The 18,197-nt window shown below is 37.7% G+C and overlaps 1 protein-coding gene across 1 annotated transcript; it reads right to left on the bottom strand.

The window, feature by feature from the left end:
* Positions 1–5,118: 5,118 nt before the first annotated feature.
* Positions 5,119–18,066, bottom strand: snx5 (sorting nexin 5). The gene is made up of 13 exons (XM_061960044.1): positions 17,691–18,066; positions 16,481–16,585; positions 16,275–16,385; positions 16,071–16,192; positions 15,807–15,930; positions 15,426–15,521; positions 15,232–15,337; positions 15,071–15,146; positions 11,952–11,991; positions 10,426–10,512; positions 10,047–10,206; positions 6,896–6,981; positions 5,119–6,055 (listed from the first exon to the last, which is right to left on the bottom strand). The coding sequence occupies exons 1-13, from the start codon at positions 17,724–17,726 to the stop codon at positions 6,005–6,007; spliced, it is 1,200 nt and encodes a 399-aa protein (XP_061816028.1). The 5' UTR covers positions 17,727–18,066; the 3' UTR covers positions 5,119–6,004.
* Between the last annotated feature and the right edge of the window lie 131 nt (positions 18,067–18,197).

An 18,197-nucleotide genomic window follows, 5' to 3' on the forward strand; every position in this document is an offset into this window, starting at 1 on the left:
ACCTGCTTAGTTTACAACCTTGTCAAATGATATGAAAGAATGTGTTAATCACAAAGATTAATACTTATTCAACACATAAACCTCCATCTTAGGTCAGGCTGATTTAGAAAAAAAAAAAAGCACTAACTAAATATACTGCATAAGAAGGAACTCATAAATAACTGACGAAAAATACATACAATTATGTTGTGCAAAGATAGCCTAATTAAATAATTAACACATTTCTTAACTAGACTATCAATCAAATTAAAAGGCAAATGCTTCACCACTGTAGTCATATTTCCGTATTTTTCGGACTATAAGTCGCACAGGCCGAAAATGCATAATAAAGAAGGAAAAAAACATACATAAGTCGCACTGGAGTATAAGTCAAATTTTTGGGGGAAATTTATTTGATAAAACCCAACACCAAGATTAGACATTTGAAAGGCAATTTAAAATAAATAAAGAATAGTGAACAACAGGCTGAATAAGTGTACGTTATATGACGCATAAATAACCAACTGAGAACATGCCTGGTATGTTAACGTAACATATTATGGTAAGAGTCATTCAAATAACTATAACATATAGAACATGCTATACGTTTACCAAACAATCGGTCACTCCTAATCGCTAAATCCCATGAAATCTTATACGTCTAGTCTCTTACGTGAATGAGCTAAATAATATTATTTGATATTTTACGGTAATGTGTTAATAATTTCACACATAAGTCGCTCATAAGTATAAGTCGCACCCCCGGCCAAACTATGAAAAAAACTGCGACTTATAGTCAAAAAAATACGGGTTTTGTGCTCAAGAAACTTCTCCATAACTTAAGTTGCAGACTACTGTTTGTGTGAGACAGAGCCGTGGTTTGAGATTGTCATTACTGCCACAAGTGGTGGAAAAGTGTATTACAAGTGAGTACCATGAGGGCTGCCGCCCATAGGACCACAGCTGAGAAACATATATTTTTTGGGGTTCCTCTAGGGGGCCTATGTTTAAGAAACACTGCTTTAATGAATCAACACCTCCATCCATCCATCTGTCTTCTTTCGCTTATCTGAGATCGGGTCGCGGGGGCAGCAGCCCAAGCAGAGAAGCCCAGACTTCACTCTCCCCAGCTACTTCATCAAGCTTTTCCCGGGGAATCCCGAGGTATTCCCAGACCAGCTGGGCATAGTCTCTCCACCTGTCCTGGGTATTCCCCATGGTCTCCTACCGGTCGGACATGCCCTAAACACCTTCCCAGACCAGATGCCCGAACCACCTCATCTGGCTCCTCTCGATGTGGAGGAACAGCGGCTTTGCTTTAAAATTGGAAACTTTTATTCTTCCCACTCCTTTTTGGGTGTGCTTAGAAGAGTATGTTTACAAAATATTTTACTTGCATTGTAATATTCTAACATGTCTGAAATAAAAACAACATTCATTAAAACCTCTACAATTTATAGCATATAACTAACATATTTAAGTAATAATTAGTGTTGTCAAATTTAACGAGTTAACTCGTGATTATACACAAAGGATATCGCACTAATCATGCATACAGGCAGATTAACCACGCAATTTACAGATATGCTTGGAGAGAAAATATTTTACTTGCATTGTAAATGCTAACATGTCTGAAATAAAACAGTCATTTATTCATGAATACCTTTGCAATTGATAGCATATTCCTTTAAATATTTAGGTAATGATTTGAGCTGTCAAATTCGAAAAGTTAACTCGTGATTAATCACAAATAGCACTAATCATGAACACACTTAAACTATTTAGGGCACATATGCTTCTTATCCACCTGAAAGGGATCGCATGGGCCTATATGTATTTCTCTCTTTCTCTCAAATAGGGACAACACATATTAATGAAAATACAGTATTTATAATAAGTAAATACGTCAGGTTTCAGCCAAAGTTTAATTTCTGCCTGAAGCCCAGAGAAAGGGTTGGTGTATACATCCATTGGAATAACAATAACATTACCAACAAACCACAGAAGGAGGTCAGGTTCATTAATATAGACTGATTCACATTTAGGAAATTGCTATAAAAGTAAAATGAATCAATAATAACACAAAAAATAAAAAAGTATATTCTATTACTTTTAAAGTGCTATGATGAGTGAGGAGATTCCAACTTGTGGCAAATACACTAGGAAGGGACTTTAGATAAAACTAAATTTGCATGTATTGCAGCGATTAATTCTTATTCCAGAAGAACAAGTTTACGATACCATTTAAAGCAAGCCACGCTTTTGAGTCAGCCGCCAGCAAAACATCTACTAGTACAATGACAAGAAGCAGTAAACAACAAATAATACTCGCGAAATATACCCGCAGCAATCTTGTCAACAAAAGTACTTCAGATATGTTAAACGCTTTTGGGGCAACTGTGTTTGTTAGTTATTAATCCAAACCCAAAAGTGTGATTTATGTATATTTTTTCAGTCATTAGACAGCACTAATAATAATGATACAATTACAGTTTTGAAAATGTACTTTAAATAGCAAATATACCCCGAAGAAAACCACTCAAAGTACACATAAGTCATACTTCCTACTCTGGAAGTATGCATTAAATGAGCCAGAAGTTTTGGAAACATCTCAGTTGTGGTCAAGTAGTGTGTACAAAAGCATATTATTGATGTCAGGCCTGTATGCATTGGTTTAGTAGACGTAAAGTTAATGTGTCCTGGTTAGCCTTCACTTAAGACAGGGTTGTCAAACATGTTTTCATTGAGTGACAATGTATGATTATAATACAGATTTTCTTCATGATATTACATGATTGCCTATGCATCTGATTATCATATTTTTTTATGTATACTGTAAAAAAAAATAATCTAGATTTTGCAATTGAATTTTACCATAAAATTGACTTTTTTTTTTTTTTTTCCACCATATTTCTGTAAATGGAAAACCAGTATCACAGTATTTAGGATTAAAAAAAAGCTGCCAATGTTTTACTGTGAAATCCACAGTTGTTTTCACAGTATATTACTGCAAACGAAAAGAAAGATTCTACCATTTTTTCTTCACAGTAAAATTCTGGCAACTTAGCTGCCAGTTTTTTACCGTAATATCTATTATCATTTTTACAGTGCACAATTTGATGGATGACTTGCATTGAAATCATAGGTCAAGCAGATATTTAAGTATTTAATTTATTTCAACAATAAATAATGTTTGGAATGTATAATAATATATTTGTTGCATTATTGGATAGTATTCAAGTTTAAAAGATATGCAATCGCATGAAGTACATGTATATCTTTCTGTCAAAGTGGAAAAGATAAAGTACTTTATTGAGGCCTATTATTTCCAGACTTTATAAAATGATGTGATAGGACCGATCTGGCCCTCGGGCCTTAAGTTTCACACCCGTGACTTACGAAATATATTAATTTTCGTTTGAGATCTGTCTGTTAACACATGTAAGTAAAAAAACAAAACACGTCTGAACATGATTACAATCACATATACCGTGACACTGTTATTCTAATTTCATGGGAAAATAAGGAACCAAGAAACAATACAAAGTGAGTTAATCCATTGCAGGGTCAAACAGTCACCAGGATAAAACCTTTATTAACAGTACAGGTGCTGCTTTACATACCGCCTCAACATTGCTAACGTCTATTCAAATATGTCGCAATAAGTTTCAGTTTTGTTATACGGCTATTATTAAAATGATGGTTTTGAACTGACTTTTGAGATCACAATTCTCTGGAAATCCAAAACCAGCAAGTTTTTCTTCATGCCAAATGGATCAAATGTGCTTTGCAGTCTGCTGTGAAATATAAACCAGCAATACTCTTAAGAATGCAAGTATTGTGTAATGAGATTGAACATTTGCCTTGTTGGTGTTAACATGATAATCATTCAAAAATGGGTGTGTGCACAAGCAAAAGGCAGGACACACTGACCTGGCCAAAGCCTACACTTACACTTAACACACATGTAGCATTGTGCTTTAGACAAAACTGAATTATATAAGGGGCAGAATAACATTTCTATTAAGGCACAGTGGTGGCGGACCTTTTCATGACGATGGGAGTGCTAGAAAGAGTTAGACCTGTTTTATAATTTTAGTTATTCAATAAATGTCAGCAATATTCTTTGTAGATTTGTGATACAAAGGTTACTGAAACATATGCAGTACACCTAGCCTGGAAACATTTACATTTCTCAAACTTTGCTTCATGGCAGTATAATATCAACGCAGAAGAAAACAAGAGCGCCCGTGGTCTTTGGACCATACTTTATGCTATCTAAAGCTGTTTGCTCTACGTAATCACGGTTGCCAAGTTTACCTGTTTGTACTGATAAGGTGTAATATTTTCATTGGCTTAAAAACATCTGTAGTTTTTAGCCAATCATCCAAAACTTACAGGTCACTATGACACAACTGCGACACAGTTCGATTGTAGAACTACAAAGATAAGCCACATTGCCAACGTTTCAAACTTATGTATATGTTTAAACTGTTGCACTCTTTTTCTACATGTTATCCCCAGTTCAAATTTGTGGTCACTCATGCAATGGTCAGGTAAGAGAACTTCCATGAGATTGTCGACCAGTTCTTTTAAATTTATTTTGGAAAACCATGTGTGACACCTTGCCAGGAGTCTCGATGTAATTGGCCATCACTGTTCAGTATCGTCTTTAAAATGGCGGCCTGAAAATGTTTTTTTCAATGTAACTATTCTGTGTATAAACTGTTTTCCAGGGAGCTAAAGACCTACCCCATGGCCACTTCACCGACAGCTATTTTGTAGCAAAGTCGTTTGACTTTGCCAATATTCAACCAATTATGTCAATTTCTTCCTTGCAGTTTGCTGATGTAATCGGTTGAGTGGGCGTGTCTGATTGCAGCTCTGAGCAGGGGTGGGGGGTGTTTGAGGCTGGAGCTGACCCTTGACCCTTGACCAATTGCAAACTAGAAGGCAGAGGAGGAAGACTGCAGATTTACTATTTATTTATAATAACTTGGTTATTGGAGTATTTTCTTAATAGAAACCGGAAAGACCCCAAAAAACAAAATAGAGGTGCCAAGTTTGTATTATAAAGCCAGAGGTATTACAGTAATTTAAATTTATTATAAATTGCCCCAAAAAATTACAACAGACTCATTTTGGGAAAGTATAGGATTTATTCAATATTGTTACAAATTTATAAATGCTAATATTGAGTTAGAAAAACATTGCATAAAAGAATCCACACTGCTGGAATCAATTACAAATACATTCTTTTCGAAATCTATAATGTATTAACACACCAATGTGCTCTGTGATGATTGTGAAACCTTTTGGTCGTCCTCGTGTACATTTTTGTAACTGTTCCGATGCCTTGGAAACATAATGGGCCTACTACATGGGACCAGTCAAGGTTTTAGAAGATGTAGCGCAAAGTCAGGGAAAAAAGTATCAATTGTAAATGGAGGGAACAAAAGGGCAGTCAGTAGGGAGGTGTCGCAGATGATATAACACCTGTATCTTAAGAGGTAGTATGAATGCTGTGCAAACAAAATTTGTGAATGATTGTATTTTCAAAATGCATGTGTTAATGTGTTTATGATGTCGTGCGCTAAACCATGGTATAAGATTGCTGGGAATGCATTAGCAGATCTCAATTTAAAACTATTTTGATGAAAATGACACAATCTCATAGATGTCACACTCCACTTTCAAGGGAGATAAATCATGTATTAATAGTGCTCTGAGAAGCAACTTGTGACAACAGTATTAAAATGAGACGTTACAAGAAAAAAAAAAAAAAAAGACAAACAATGACTGTAATAATATTGGGTATGAAGAGCATGTACTGCGGATCAAAGAACATGGATTGGGTAAGTAGTGATGTGTTAAAAAAGCGTAACAGGCCATGAGGCACCAGAGAGGCAAGTGGAAGCCAAGATGCGGGTTGAATTCATGTCTGTGTGAGGCCCCAAAGACGTCAGGATTTCATTGGCCATAACTGGTCACATGGCAGTTGGGACAAGAATACTGTCATTTGATGTCAGTTGCTCTTAAGCATCTCAATACACCCCTGCAATAGTGTCACATTGTTCTGCAAAAGAGAGAGGGAAAAAAATGCATTCATTTTATTGGCTGGCGAAACATTCATGGTGAGAATACAGCCACAAGTTATTCAACTATTCAACAAAATGACTGAATGTCACAGTTGCATTACTACCTATACCTAGACAAGTTTGTCATGTGACCCATAACCCCAGAAATTTCCTCCTATGTTGTGTTTTACACTTATCAATGTCATCAATTCTAAAGGCTATGGCCTTGAGGATTTTTTTAAAAAGGGAACTGCACTTTTTGGGGGGGAACTGTGCCTATCGTTCACAATCCTTATGAAAGACATGGCGACGGATGGATTTAAAATAAATTAATTCTAACTTCTAAATAGATATTTAAAATGATTAAAATTTTATTATAAATGTGCCCGTTACAACATTACATATATACTTACATCATGTATAAACCACCTCAATGGAGGTGTTTGGATGTTTTTTTAAGTGCTTTATAGGCAGAATAAATAGACTACCCAAGGTTCCATTGAAAGCGGACTTTTGATTGCATTTATTCAATATTTAGAATGAAAAAAAAAAAATAGCATCCATCGTCATGTCTATCAAAATTATTGTGAAAAATAGGCAAAATTCACAAAAAAATGCAGTTCCCCTTTAAGGCTTAAGTCAGTTTCAAATATTTGTAAAAGAGAAGGTCATTAAATGTTCCCATTTGAGTGATTGCGTGCTTTAGTAAAAATCTCTAAATCTATTGCAATAGTGTGTAGAAATCTTAAAAGTCATTATACTGCAGTTTTATGCTAATAAGTGACTATAAAGAATTGGTAACAAATATAAACTTTTTAGAAAAAGATTAAACTACTCACCTTGGCATGTTTAATCTCCAGTTCGGCCATTTCTATTAGATTCTTTCTGAACGCCATAACTCGCCTGCCCTTGAAACTAGTGAGCTCTGCAGGAGAACACAATGAGGTTTGTCTAATGCATACATTTTTCACTCAGAAAAAGCTACTACATGAAACATATTCCCCTACAAAAATAATATTGCTTAGATGTGATTGACATGTCAGAGAGAAATTAATTTCAAATGTCTGTTTTCACCATTGCCAAGTGAGTGCTAAATTTCCAATGGTTTTTAAGTGTTATATCCGGACCTCTTATGAATCGGCTTCTGGACGTAATGACTTGTATGTACATAATACGTGCAAGCGGCTTAGTATTGGGTGTTTGGATAGTTAGTGTAGCTGTTATTGAATGTATATTCTATCATAACCACAGGACTGCTTTTGTATGTGTGAACACGCTGCCTGCGCATACGTGTTGATGAGACAGCGTGTTTGATAAACAAACTATGTAGTTCTGAAAAATATAGATAGTTTTAAAACTAATGTGTTCGGTTAAAACACTAATGGTAACATAAGATAGCCAATGGTGTTCTTGTTATATTTTTTGGTTTGAAAAATGTATGGTAACTCTGAGTAAGTTGCAAACATTCCCTTTAACAATATCCTTTTATTAATGTAGTGGTAGTTCTGTGCACTAGGTTTTTCTTGTAAGGTGGTACCTAGATTTTCATCAGTAATCAGTTCCAAAATGTCCAAACGAATCAATTATTCCCATAAGAAACAGTCACGATACATAATGGTAACAATCCAATTATTCCAGTTCATACACCCCAAAATATAAGCACAACACATAATAATAAGAAATAATTATAAAAGACAAAAATGGATGAATGAATATGTAACATCACTTTTACCGTAGTTGCGGACTCTGTAAATGCAGCATAAAAGTAGATAATGGATTTTTCAATGTAAAGCGCGTTGAGTCACTCGAGAAAAGCGGCATATAAATGCGATTCACTTCACCTCTTGTTGGTGAACACAACAATGAGTGGAGGTAAGATCTTTTACTCTAGTCCTTTACAAAGTTAACTTTTAAAAGTGGATGGTTGGAACTTTATACTTAGTCACTTGAACGTTACTTTAGGTAAAATCATTACACACACTGGCCTGGCTCAATTTCTGCAACGTGTCTCTCTATTGTGTCTAAGACCATGTCCACACAAACACGGAGAGTTTCAAAAACGCATATTTGGGGTTAAAACGATCTCCATCTACACAAGTGTAGTTTCAAAACTGTCTGTCTACACAAAAATGCATACACCTGCTGTCATGCACATTTTGTCCAATAAGAAGCCTGGAAAATCCGCCACAGCTGACTTAGTTCTTAATACACCACACTATTTTAATATACTAGATGTAAAATGACATGTACCTTATCTTTAAAACCAGCCTGCACCACGAGAGCCCTGGGAACATTATGAATCTTTTTTAGTGTTCAAAACACATGCTGAAACCCAAAATGTTAAATCAGCAATACGGTGATATATTACATGTGCATTGAAGTGTACATTTATTCTAAAATCAGCACGCAGTAATGAGCCAACGAAACCTTTTTGAATGTTTCAGAGCCTAGAGCGCCCGTACGTACGTGTGCCGCTGCAAAACTCTCATGGAATTGTAACGCATTTAATGATCAATATAGAGATGCATGTACAATGAAGTGTACATTGTCTTAACATTAACAAAGAGGAAGGATACATAATTTTTTGGTCATTCGGGCACATTTTCTGCGCATGCGCGGTCGATTCCGTGCCATCTACTCAAATGGAACCAACACACGTAAGTTAACTTCATGATCTGTCGTTCAACAAGGGTTAAAACATGATAATGTTGCAACTTTTTTATGACACAAACCAAAAAGTCTTGCTTGTCAAAGTTGTCCCATTAGCTGAAGGTCCGACAGCAATCGTATCCAAAACAGCGGACTGTCATTGTCGCCCATTTTGATGCGTTTTTTTCATCCATGTAGAGTGAAAATAGAAGCATGTTTATCTAACCTGACTCTCGCCAGATCCTTGTAGTTCGCTGAGCTCCACACATTGATCTGGGAGTTCTCAATAGGAGATGTATTTCAGAAGGCGGGGCCTTGTAAAAAAATCATTGTATGTGATTGTATAAACCACTTGTCCGTTATCTTGAATGACGTGCTACTTCAACCACTCACATCGAAATCAACCCGTGACGCTGATGAGTGCGACGCTGGGAAATCCAAACCCAGTCGGAAGAAGAGCCAAAACATCCTTGCCACCAATAAATGCCTTCAAAGCCGTTCTCTGTTCATCTTTTAAAGAATTAATATTCGATAGATTAGACAAAACGGTTGCAATAGCAGAATCAATGTCAGCACACAACGCAGCGAGGGCTACGGGCCGCCATTGTTGTTTGAATCAAACAGTCGCTTCGGCGCTTTGCCACATCTATGAAATCCCGCCCGGTGATCCTGATTGGTTCATTAATTTTTTGCTATCTGGAAGGAGTTTGCAATACCTTCGAGCCCAGACCCTTGTGTTTAGCTCAGCGAACTGAAAGGGTCTGGCGAGAGTCAGGTTAATGTTTATGCTCAAACGTACAGTAAGTCCTCTTATAGTGTGTTTAATAAAGGCAGCGTTGTTGAGCTTTGGAAATGACAGTGCACAACCGTGACGTCATCAGAGGAGTACAAGTCTCCGTTTGAGCAGTTTACACGCATACGCTGAGCGGAGAGTTTTGGAACTCAACACTTGGGTCAGCGTTTGCAAAAGTCTGTGTTTTTAAATGACAAAAGTATGCATTTGTGTGTGGACAAGAGGCCTAAACGCAGTGATAAGTATGTGTTTATTAAGTATCTGTGGGGACATGGCCTAAACTCGAAAATAACCACTATCAATTTTTCAGAGTCACCAATCCGTGGATTCTTTCTTTGGGCACTTGTTTCCGCACAATGATACCTGGGGAAACCGACTAGTATATTCTGCAATGTTTGGCTGCATGATAACCGAGACATAGTTTTGGCAATAATTAATCCTATAAAAAAGGGGATACCAATATTTTTATGGACCTTACTTATATATTCAAAAGGTGTACATATATCTGTGACAGTGTACATAAAGAGATTACGGAATGTCAAACCAACCTTTCTTCCCAGACTCTGAGAGCTTGTCAAATTTCTGTAGACACTGCTTCTGGTGTTCCTCTGCCTGAAGAATGTCCTTACTTTTCAGCCGAGCCTTGTCCAGCGCCTTGTTGGAGTTCTCATAGTCGACTAATGCCCGGGCTCGACGGTAGAGAAGATCCTAAAATGTTTTTTAGGGATGAATAGAAAAAATACAAGAGGCAAAATGTGTCAACCTTTATCCAAAAAATGTTTGCAACAAAGGCAATAACATATACAAACTCAAAAACCGAAACATTTTATTTACAAAGCATTGTGCAAATGTTTGCTTTGACGCACCAAACTTTCTGTAAAATGTTCTTTATTTGTGTGTGGACGGAAGGTGTCACTCATCACTTACCTTTGCTGCCTGAATGTCTCTCATGTAATATCTAAGCAACTCTGTGAGCTTGAGTTCCTGATCAGATGCCACTCTTCCCTCCACTTTCTGTGGGAAAACAAAGAAAAAAACAAAACAAATACCGGTACACTGCAGTCCATGTTTAAAGTAGTGCATACATTCTACATAAAACTACATTAACCCAAATGTAAGATGGTATTTTTGGCCTACAAAAAGGGCGGTGTGTCTTACACAGTATTTGGAATCACAGATACTACTGTAAAGTTGATGCCTGCATAATTCCACTGGATTAGATTTATACAGCGCTTTTCTAGACACTAAGAGCGCTTCACAGAGAACTGATCATTTATTTACTTCACATTCATACGTTGATGGTGGTAAGCTACATTTGTAGTCACAGCTGCCCTGGGGTAGACTGACGAAAGTGTAGCTGCCAATTTGCACCTACGGCCCCTCCGACCACCAGAATGACACCCCAGCATGCGGTGGAGCAGCCAGGTTGCGTACCACTGCTAGCCACTTTAGAGCGAGAGGGAGGAGGAGATGGAAGCATGGTGGTAGCGGTAACCTAACCACCTGCCAAAAAGCTAGAACGTGACTCCGATTCCATCTGTTAATTGATCATCTTTCATTTTCATTTACTAGTGATGCTAACCTACAGTATACTATTATACTGTACATATTAAAATTTTAAATGTGTTTAATACATATAATAAGGTTTAAGGTTGGATTATGCTTCTCTGCATTTAGCTTGTCAGCTTCCTTCGTCATAAGCAAACCACAGTTAAAGAAAAACTAGGAGCTGGAGGATTATTGAAGCTGAATATAATCTAATAATTAAAACAGTCACTTTTATTGCAAATGTTGATCCGAAAGTGTGGACTGTCAACTTAAAGTTAGCAGGAGGGTTTGGAGAGGGGGGAGTGGTGCAGTTTACAGCGGTGTCTTCGCACAGCAGCATAATCCAGGCTTTTTAGAGTGTCTATAATAGACATTTTATTTATGGGCGTCTCTATTCGTGGGTGGTCTTAGAACACAACCCTTACGAATAGTGGGGATTTACTGTGTATATACAGTATATAAACGCAAACATACAGGTGCCGCCAGACGCCATCCCCCAAGCAACCCTTTCAATGTTGATCACACACACTAGTAACCTGGAGAGATGCAACCAGAGACACGGTGGAAACAAAAGTGTCAAAGGTTCGGCAAGTTATTAAACAATCCAAGAACGAGTTATAATAATAACTTTAAGACAAATGTGATCTAGAAAGCTCAGTCATTAAACAATGGTTAATCAATTGAGAGATATTACATCCTTTTTACTGCAATCCACCAGTTGTTATTTGAGTGACACTGAAACAATGATTTCAATAACAACCATTATTGTGTTTTTTGTCTATATTTTATTCTTTGTACAAAACAGTCTCTTGAAAAAGGTTTTCTAATATTCTTGGTCATCTTATATTGCAGTCAATGTGGTATACATGTACCGTATATATGGAATTCATTAATAAGATACTCACTCTGAGCTTCTCAAAGAGATCTGACAGCTTCTCCATGTGCCTGAAAAAAACCCAAACTAATAGTGATTTTCAAAGCAATTTGCACATTCACCTTACATGCACTGGTGTTCAAACAGTTCACGTGGTCCTCGGCCTCCAAACGAGTTCCAATCCTACGACTGCATAATAGGTAAAGTTTTAAATGGCTAATTCATTTTTTTATAAATTACTTTGAAATCAACATTTAAGTCGCATATATGAAGATATAAAATACAGTAAGAAAAAAAAAAATTAGCTCCTTACTTATATTGCTGGGGATGTTTTTTTTTTAAATGGAAGAGGTGTTGCAAGGAGAGACAAGCTTAATAGGAGGAAGTCTAAATAATGAGACCACTACGCTGCTTATTTTTTGCTGTCCATTAAATACTCAAGAGCAATTCAAATTTTCCCAGATACGATCTTAAAAACCCTTCAAAGGGGGCTGTTTTACAACTTGCTCAGAGTTAAATTTTTCAAAGCAAAAATTATAACAAGAACATTGGCTAGTTTATGTTACCATTAGTGGTTTAACAGCACCCATTCGTTTTACAATTGTCTATATTTTTCCACTATTACTAAGTTTATGTAATACAAACATTTTACCGGCCCGGATAAAATTATTGTTGTTTACGGCTGTCACTCACCCTGTCTCGTCAACACGTACGCGCAGGGTGCACGTGCAAACATACAAAAGCAGTCCAAGAGAAGTCACGACCAATTTGCTCCAGTCATGTTGTTGTAATGATAGAATATACATTAAATGACGGCTAACGCTAGCTATTCAAATTGGTATCATTAGCTAACACCCAAAGCTAATTCCCGTGCATGTGTTACATACATACATACAGGTAAAAGCCAGTAAATTAGAATATTTTGAAAAACTTGATTTATTTCAGTAATTGCATTCAAAAGGTGTAACTTGTACATTATATTTATTCATTGCACACAGACTGATGCATTCAAATGTTTATTTCATTTAATTTTGATGATTTGAAGTGGCAACAAATGAAAATCCAAAATTCCGTGTGTCACAAAATTAGAATATTACTTAAGGCTAATACAAAAAAGGGATTTTTAGAAATGTTGGCCAACTGAAAAGTATGAAAATGAAAAATATGAGCATGTACAATACTCAATACTTGGTTGGAGCTCCTTTTGCCTCAATTACTGCGTTAATGCGGCGTGGCATGGAGTCGATGAGTTTCTGGCACTGCTCAGGTGTTATGAGAGCCCAGGTTGCTCTGATAGTGGCCTTCAACACCAGCAGATGACATGGCACCCCAAACCATCACCCAACCATGCAAATTTTGCATTTCCTTTGGAAATCGAGGTCCCAGAGTCTGGAGGAAGACAGGAGAGGCACAGGATCCACGTTGCCTGAAGTCTAGTGTAAAGTTTCCACCATCGGTGATGGTTTGGGGTGCCATGTCATCTGCTGGTGTCGGTCCACTCTGTTTCCTGAGATCCAGGGTCAACGCAGCCGTCTACCAGCAAGTTTTAGAGCACTTCATGCTTCCTGCTGCTGACCTGCTCTATGGAGATGGAGATTTCAAGTTCCAACAGGACTTGGCGCCTGCACACAGCGCAAAATCTACCCGTGCCTGGTTTACGGACCATGGTATTTCTGTTCTAAATTGGCCCGCCAACTCCCCTGACCTTAGCCCCATAGAAAATCTGTGGGGTATTGTGAAAAGGAAGATGCAGAATGCCAGACCCAAAAACGCAGAAGAGTTGAAGGCCACTATCAGAGCAACCTGGGCTCTCATAACACCTGAGCAGTGCCAGAAACTCATCGACTCCATGCCACGCCGCATTAACGCAGTAATTGAGGCAAAAGGAGCTCCAACCAAGTATTGAGTATTGTACATGCTCATATTTTTCATTTTCATACTTTTCAGTTGGCCAACATTTCTAAAAATCCCTTTTTTGTATTAGCCTTACACAATATTCTAATTTTGTGACACACGGAATTTTGGATTTTCATTTGTTGCCACTTCAAATCATCAAAATTAAATGAAATAAACATTTGAATGCATCAGTCTGTGTGCAATGAATAAATATAATGTACAAGTTACACCTTTTGAATGCAATTACTGAAATAAATCAAGTTTTTCAAAATATTCTAATTTACTGGCTTTTACCTGTAGATAGATATGTCATTACGTACTAAAAGCCGTAAGAGGGTGGAATATATTGTGTAAAATACTTTGGAAAGTTGGCGCTTTGTAGGCATCTGTGTAAATGTTGCAAACAGCCCCTTTAAAAAGGGGTCATATTATCATTTTTTCCCCTATATTTTAAAACACTTTTTTGTGGTCTACATAACATGTCATGGTGGTTCTTCGTTCATAATGTAGCACAGATCATTTTTTAGACTGTTTTCAAGCCACTTTCTGAATGTGCCGTTTTGTAGGCGGTCTTTATGTGGCTCCACTTCGACAGAGTCTTCTCCCCGTCATCTTTGTTGTAGTTTTTAGCGCTTCCATAGCGAGTGACAGATTAAGTTCAAACTACACGCTACGTTGTATTAGGAGGAGTTTACTGACCGCCCCGCGGACTACATTGGAGACTTCACACTTTGGGTAAATCTCTACCGTATATGGATAATCTGCTGACATCACAAATGGCAAAAACGTCACCAATGGGGCAAATTCCTAATGGCTCTTTTCCCGGAAGTATGAAGGTAGTTACTTTTGCATAATACGGCCCCTTTAAAGATAATCATGGCATTAGAGCAACTTTGACCAGGCATGTAGTCAATGTTGAAAAAATAAATTCTAAAAAATATTTTTTTTAAATATTGCTGTATCCACTTTATAAACTTTTGCAACGTCTATTTTCACTTTCCTTTCCTTTAGTTTTCAGCATTGCCACCAAAATAGTCTGCCTCATGCTTGGGAGACATACTGGACGTTAAGAGTTAAAATGTCAAGTCAACAAATGACATTGTCCTTTCTCAATGAAGCTTCGCGCAACTATCCATTACTCTGCCTAAATATACAGCCACATTTGTAATCTTCATCTTTTCTGGTTTTCTTTGTGTAAAATATAGAAAATTTATGGGATCGTAAAAACGAGGACCACCTATGTACTGTACTCACTTCCTATTTGCTGTACTGTCTTCAGCAGAAAGCGTGTTCAGAGTGGCCGAGATCTGAATGTAATCCTCCGCTATATCTGAAACGATAAAAAGAGGCACAAAAGACGTATTATCCTCCATCCATTGAACAGTTTGACAAATTAAGAAAAAACGCTCAAATACTTTTGTGGGTGCGGGTCATCTTCTCTGCTTTGGCAGTGGAATCTTTAATTTTGCTGTAGTAGTCAAGAAGGAACGTCTTCTCTTGCTCAAAAAAGTCATCTACTTCCTGTGTGGGAAAGAACAATGAGATGGTTAGGACACTTTTTGGCTGAATAAGATTGTATGAGTTTAGGGAGATTGTGTCAAAGCCACACCTTTATTCCTGAGATAAGGACCTCGTCAGCTGACTTCACCATGTTTTTGAAGAATCCCCCAAACATCTCCTTGGCATTCTTTCTTCTGACACTGAGCTAAAATTAGAAAACATAGGAGTGTAAATGCACTTATTCTTGTGAGTGAAATTGGGTATTTATAATAAATAGGACGTAACAGATAAATGTATTGCACACATAATCTTAGTATATATTAGTAAAACACATATACTGTAAACACACCACTGACTAAAAAACACTACATAGATAAGCATAACTGCTGATATCAGCAGTGTGTCACAACTGTCCTGTAAAATAAAACAATACTTCCCCTCTTTTCAACAGACAACTCAGGAAAGGAAGTCAGCATTATACGGAACTCACATCCTGGTCATACTCAAGGAAAATCTGGAAGTTTCTGTCTTTGCTGAGAATGGGATGAGAAGATAGCCTCTGTAGGAAAACTTCATGCACTTGGACAGTTTTCTTGAACACAGCCAGGTACTCACTGAAGAAAAAATATATAACATAAATAAGCTTAAAAAGCAATCCCGTATCACCAGGCATCTAAAATCATTTGAACAGTTAAAAATATACACTTTAAGTGACACTCAGTGAGCTAATGTATAATTTATCTGTGACACTCACGCTTCCAACTCCTGCTTCATTTTAGTGTACTCCTCCTTGGTCATAGTGGCTTCACCTTCTCCCAGTTTGTGCATCTTCTCTCTTGGACTTTCAAAGTCAGGCTTTGGCGGTGCTGGGGGAATCTAGAAAGGATAAGCATGAGCATGATAACAGATTTTTTTCCTCATTTCACAAGCGTAGAAGAACAAGCACTGTGTTACTCACTATTAGGCCAGCATAGTCTTCCGTCTCAACCAGAGTGTCATGGAGCCAGATGAAATCTTCATGCAGCCTAGGAACAGAGAACTCTGGCTCCTGGAAAGTGGTAAGTGTGGTCTGGGAACAGAATTTGTTGGAAAGGCTTTCACGGTTTGTGCAACAGTGTTGTGGCTTTCTGAATATTAGTAGGTGTGACAATGTACAGTATTTACCTTTGTGTGGACTGTAAACTTGACTTTGTCCCTCTCACAGAGTGCATCAGGGATATCAATGAGCAGCGATACATCATTACTCAGGTCCACAGACACAGAGCGCATCTATGGAGAAACAACAGACTAATGTAACCCTTCAGTAAGTCTCCAACCACAATAAACTACATCCATCCATCCATTTTCCTCTGCTTATCCGAGGTCGGTTTGCGGGGGCAGCAGCCTAAGCAGAGAAGCCCAGACTTCCCTCTCCCCAGCCACTTCGTCCAGTTCCTCCCGGGGGATCCCGAGGCGTTCCCAGGCCAGCCGGGAGACATAGTCTTCCCAACATGTCCTGGGTCTTCCCCGTGTCCTCCTACCGGTCGGACGTGCCCTAGGGAGGCGTTCGGGTGGCATCATGACTAGATGCCCGAACCACCTCGGAGTCTTGATCACAATAAACTACAGCAAAATCTATTAGAGTTAAGAGTGACTGTGTCAGATGTTATATATTGTTCCTCTTCAGTAAGTCTCCAACCACAATAAACTACAGCAAAATCTATTGAGAGTTAAGAGTGACTGTGTTGATTGATTGAAACTTTTATTAGTAGATTGCACAGTGCAGTACATATTACGTACAACTGACCACTAAATGGTAACACCCGAATAAGTTTTTCAACTTGTTTAAGTCGGGGTCCACGTAAATCAATTCATGGTACAAATATATACTATCAGCATAATACAGTCATCACACAAGTTAATCATCAGATGTGTCAGATGATATATATTGTTCCTCTTCGGTAAGTCTCCAACCACAATAAACTACAGCAAAATCTATTAGAGTTAAGAGTAATTGTGTCAGACGTTATATATTGTTCCTGTGTTGGATACCAGACTACCAAAAACAACTTTTTAAATGCATGCGTCAGCATTCTTTGAACACGCAATATAAGTGAAATTCCCCATTTAACCCATTGCGACCCACTGAAGTACAACTATATGAAAACACATTTAGTCCGTGTGTAGACAACGTTACTAATAACGAAGACGTCTTTAATTAAATTATTTGTGCCTGACATATGACACTTCTAATTATTTTTGTAAACGAGACGATGCTAGCTAATAGCCGCAGGCTAATGTGATGAAGTGGCGTTAGCTAGATGTCAACCGTTTGGCAAACTTATTTTAGCTCGCTAAATTCCTCCACAGTAACGTGCATTTCTGCTTGACTTACCTTCTCCGTGTCGCTTGGGTCTAAAGTGGCTGTCATGGTTGTGAATAAGTCGAGTGAAGAGAAGTGTCGGCAGGGCAGGAAGCGTTTTGTGTGTGCGTGTAGTTTGCAGTGAGCGGCTGGCTAGCGGCTTTTTGACGTGCTGTCAATGTTCTTCCCGTTTGTTAACTGACGAGTTTTGGGGATTTTTGATCGTGCAGTAAAAAAAATGGGCAAAAAGCCAATTCAACTATATATTATATCAATATACAGGCGGACACGTGACTAAATCTAATTTTAAAACAACAACCATCACTGCTGCCATTAAGTTATAACAAAGTGATGGCAATAACAAGAGGCCGATAAAAAATGGGAACATCCGCCCTATTTTAATACGCTAACGGATGTATTTTAACGACGCGTCTAGCATTGTGGGTAATGTAGTTTACAATATATAGTAAACAGAGTTTTTTTAGTCATATGACAACTACAATTCCCAGCTGTTAGATGACGCAAATTGAAAAAAAACAA

This window comes from Nerophis lumbriciformis, linkage group LG02 (genome assembly GCF_033978685.3).
Source record: "Nerophis lumbriciformis linkage group LG02, RoL_Nlum_v2.1, whole genome shotgun sequence".
NCBI classification, from domain to species: Eukaryota; Metazoa; Chordata; class Actinopteri; order Syngnathiformes; family Syngnathidae; genus Nerophis; species Nerophis lumbriciformis.

Coding starts and splice junctions, on each gene's coding strand:
- snx5 (XM_061960044.1), bottom strand. CDS start 17,726: ATGACAGCCACTTTAGACCCAAGCGACACGGAGAAG. Junction 10,513..11,951: donor ATCTCTTTGAGAAGCTCAGA/GTGAGTATCTTA, acceptor GTTTTCCCACAG/AAAGTGGAGGGAAGAGTGGC. Junction 6,056..6,895: donor TGGAGATTAAACATGCCAAG/GTGAGTAGTTTA, acceptor TCTCTTTTGCAG/AACAATGTGACACTATTGCA.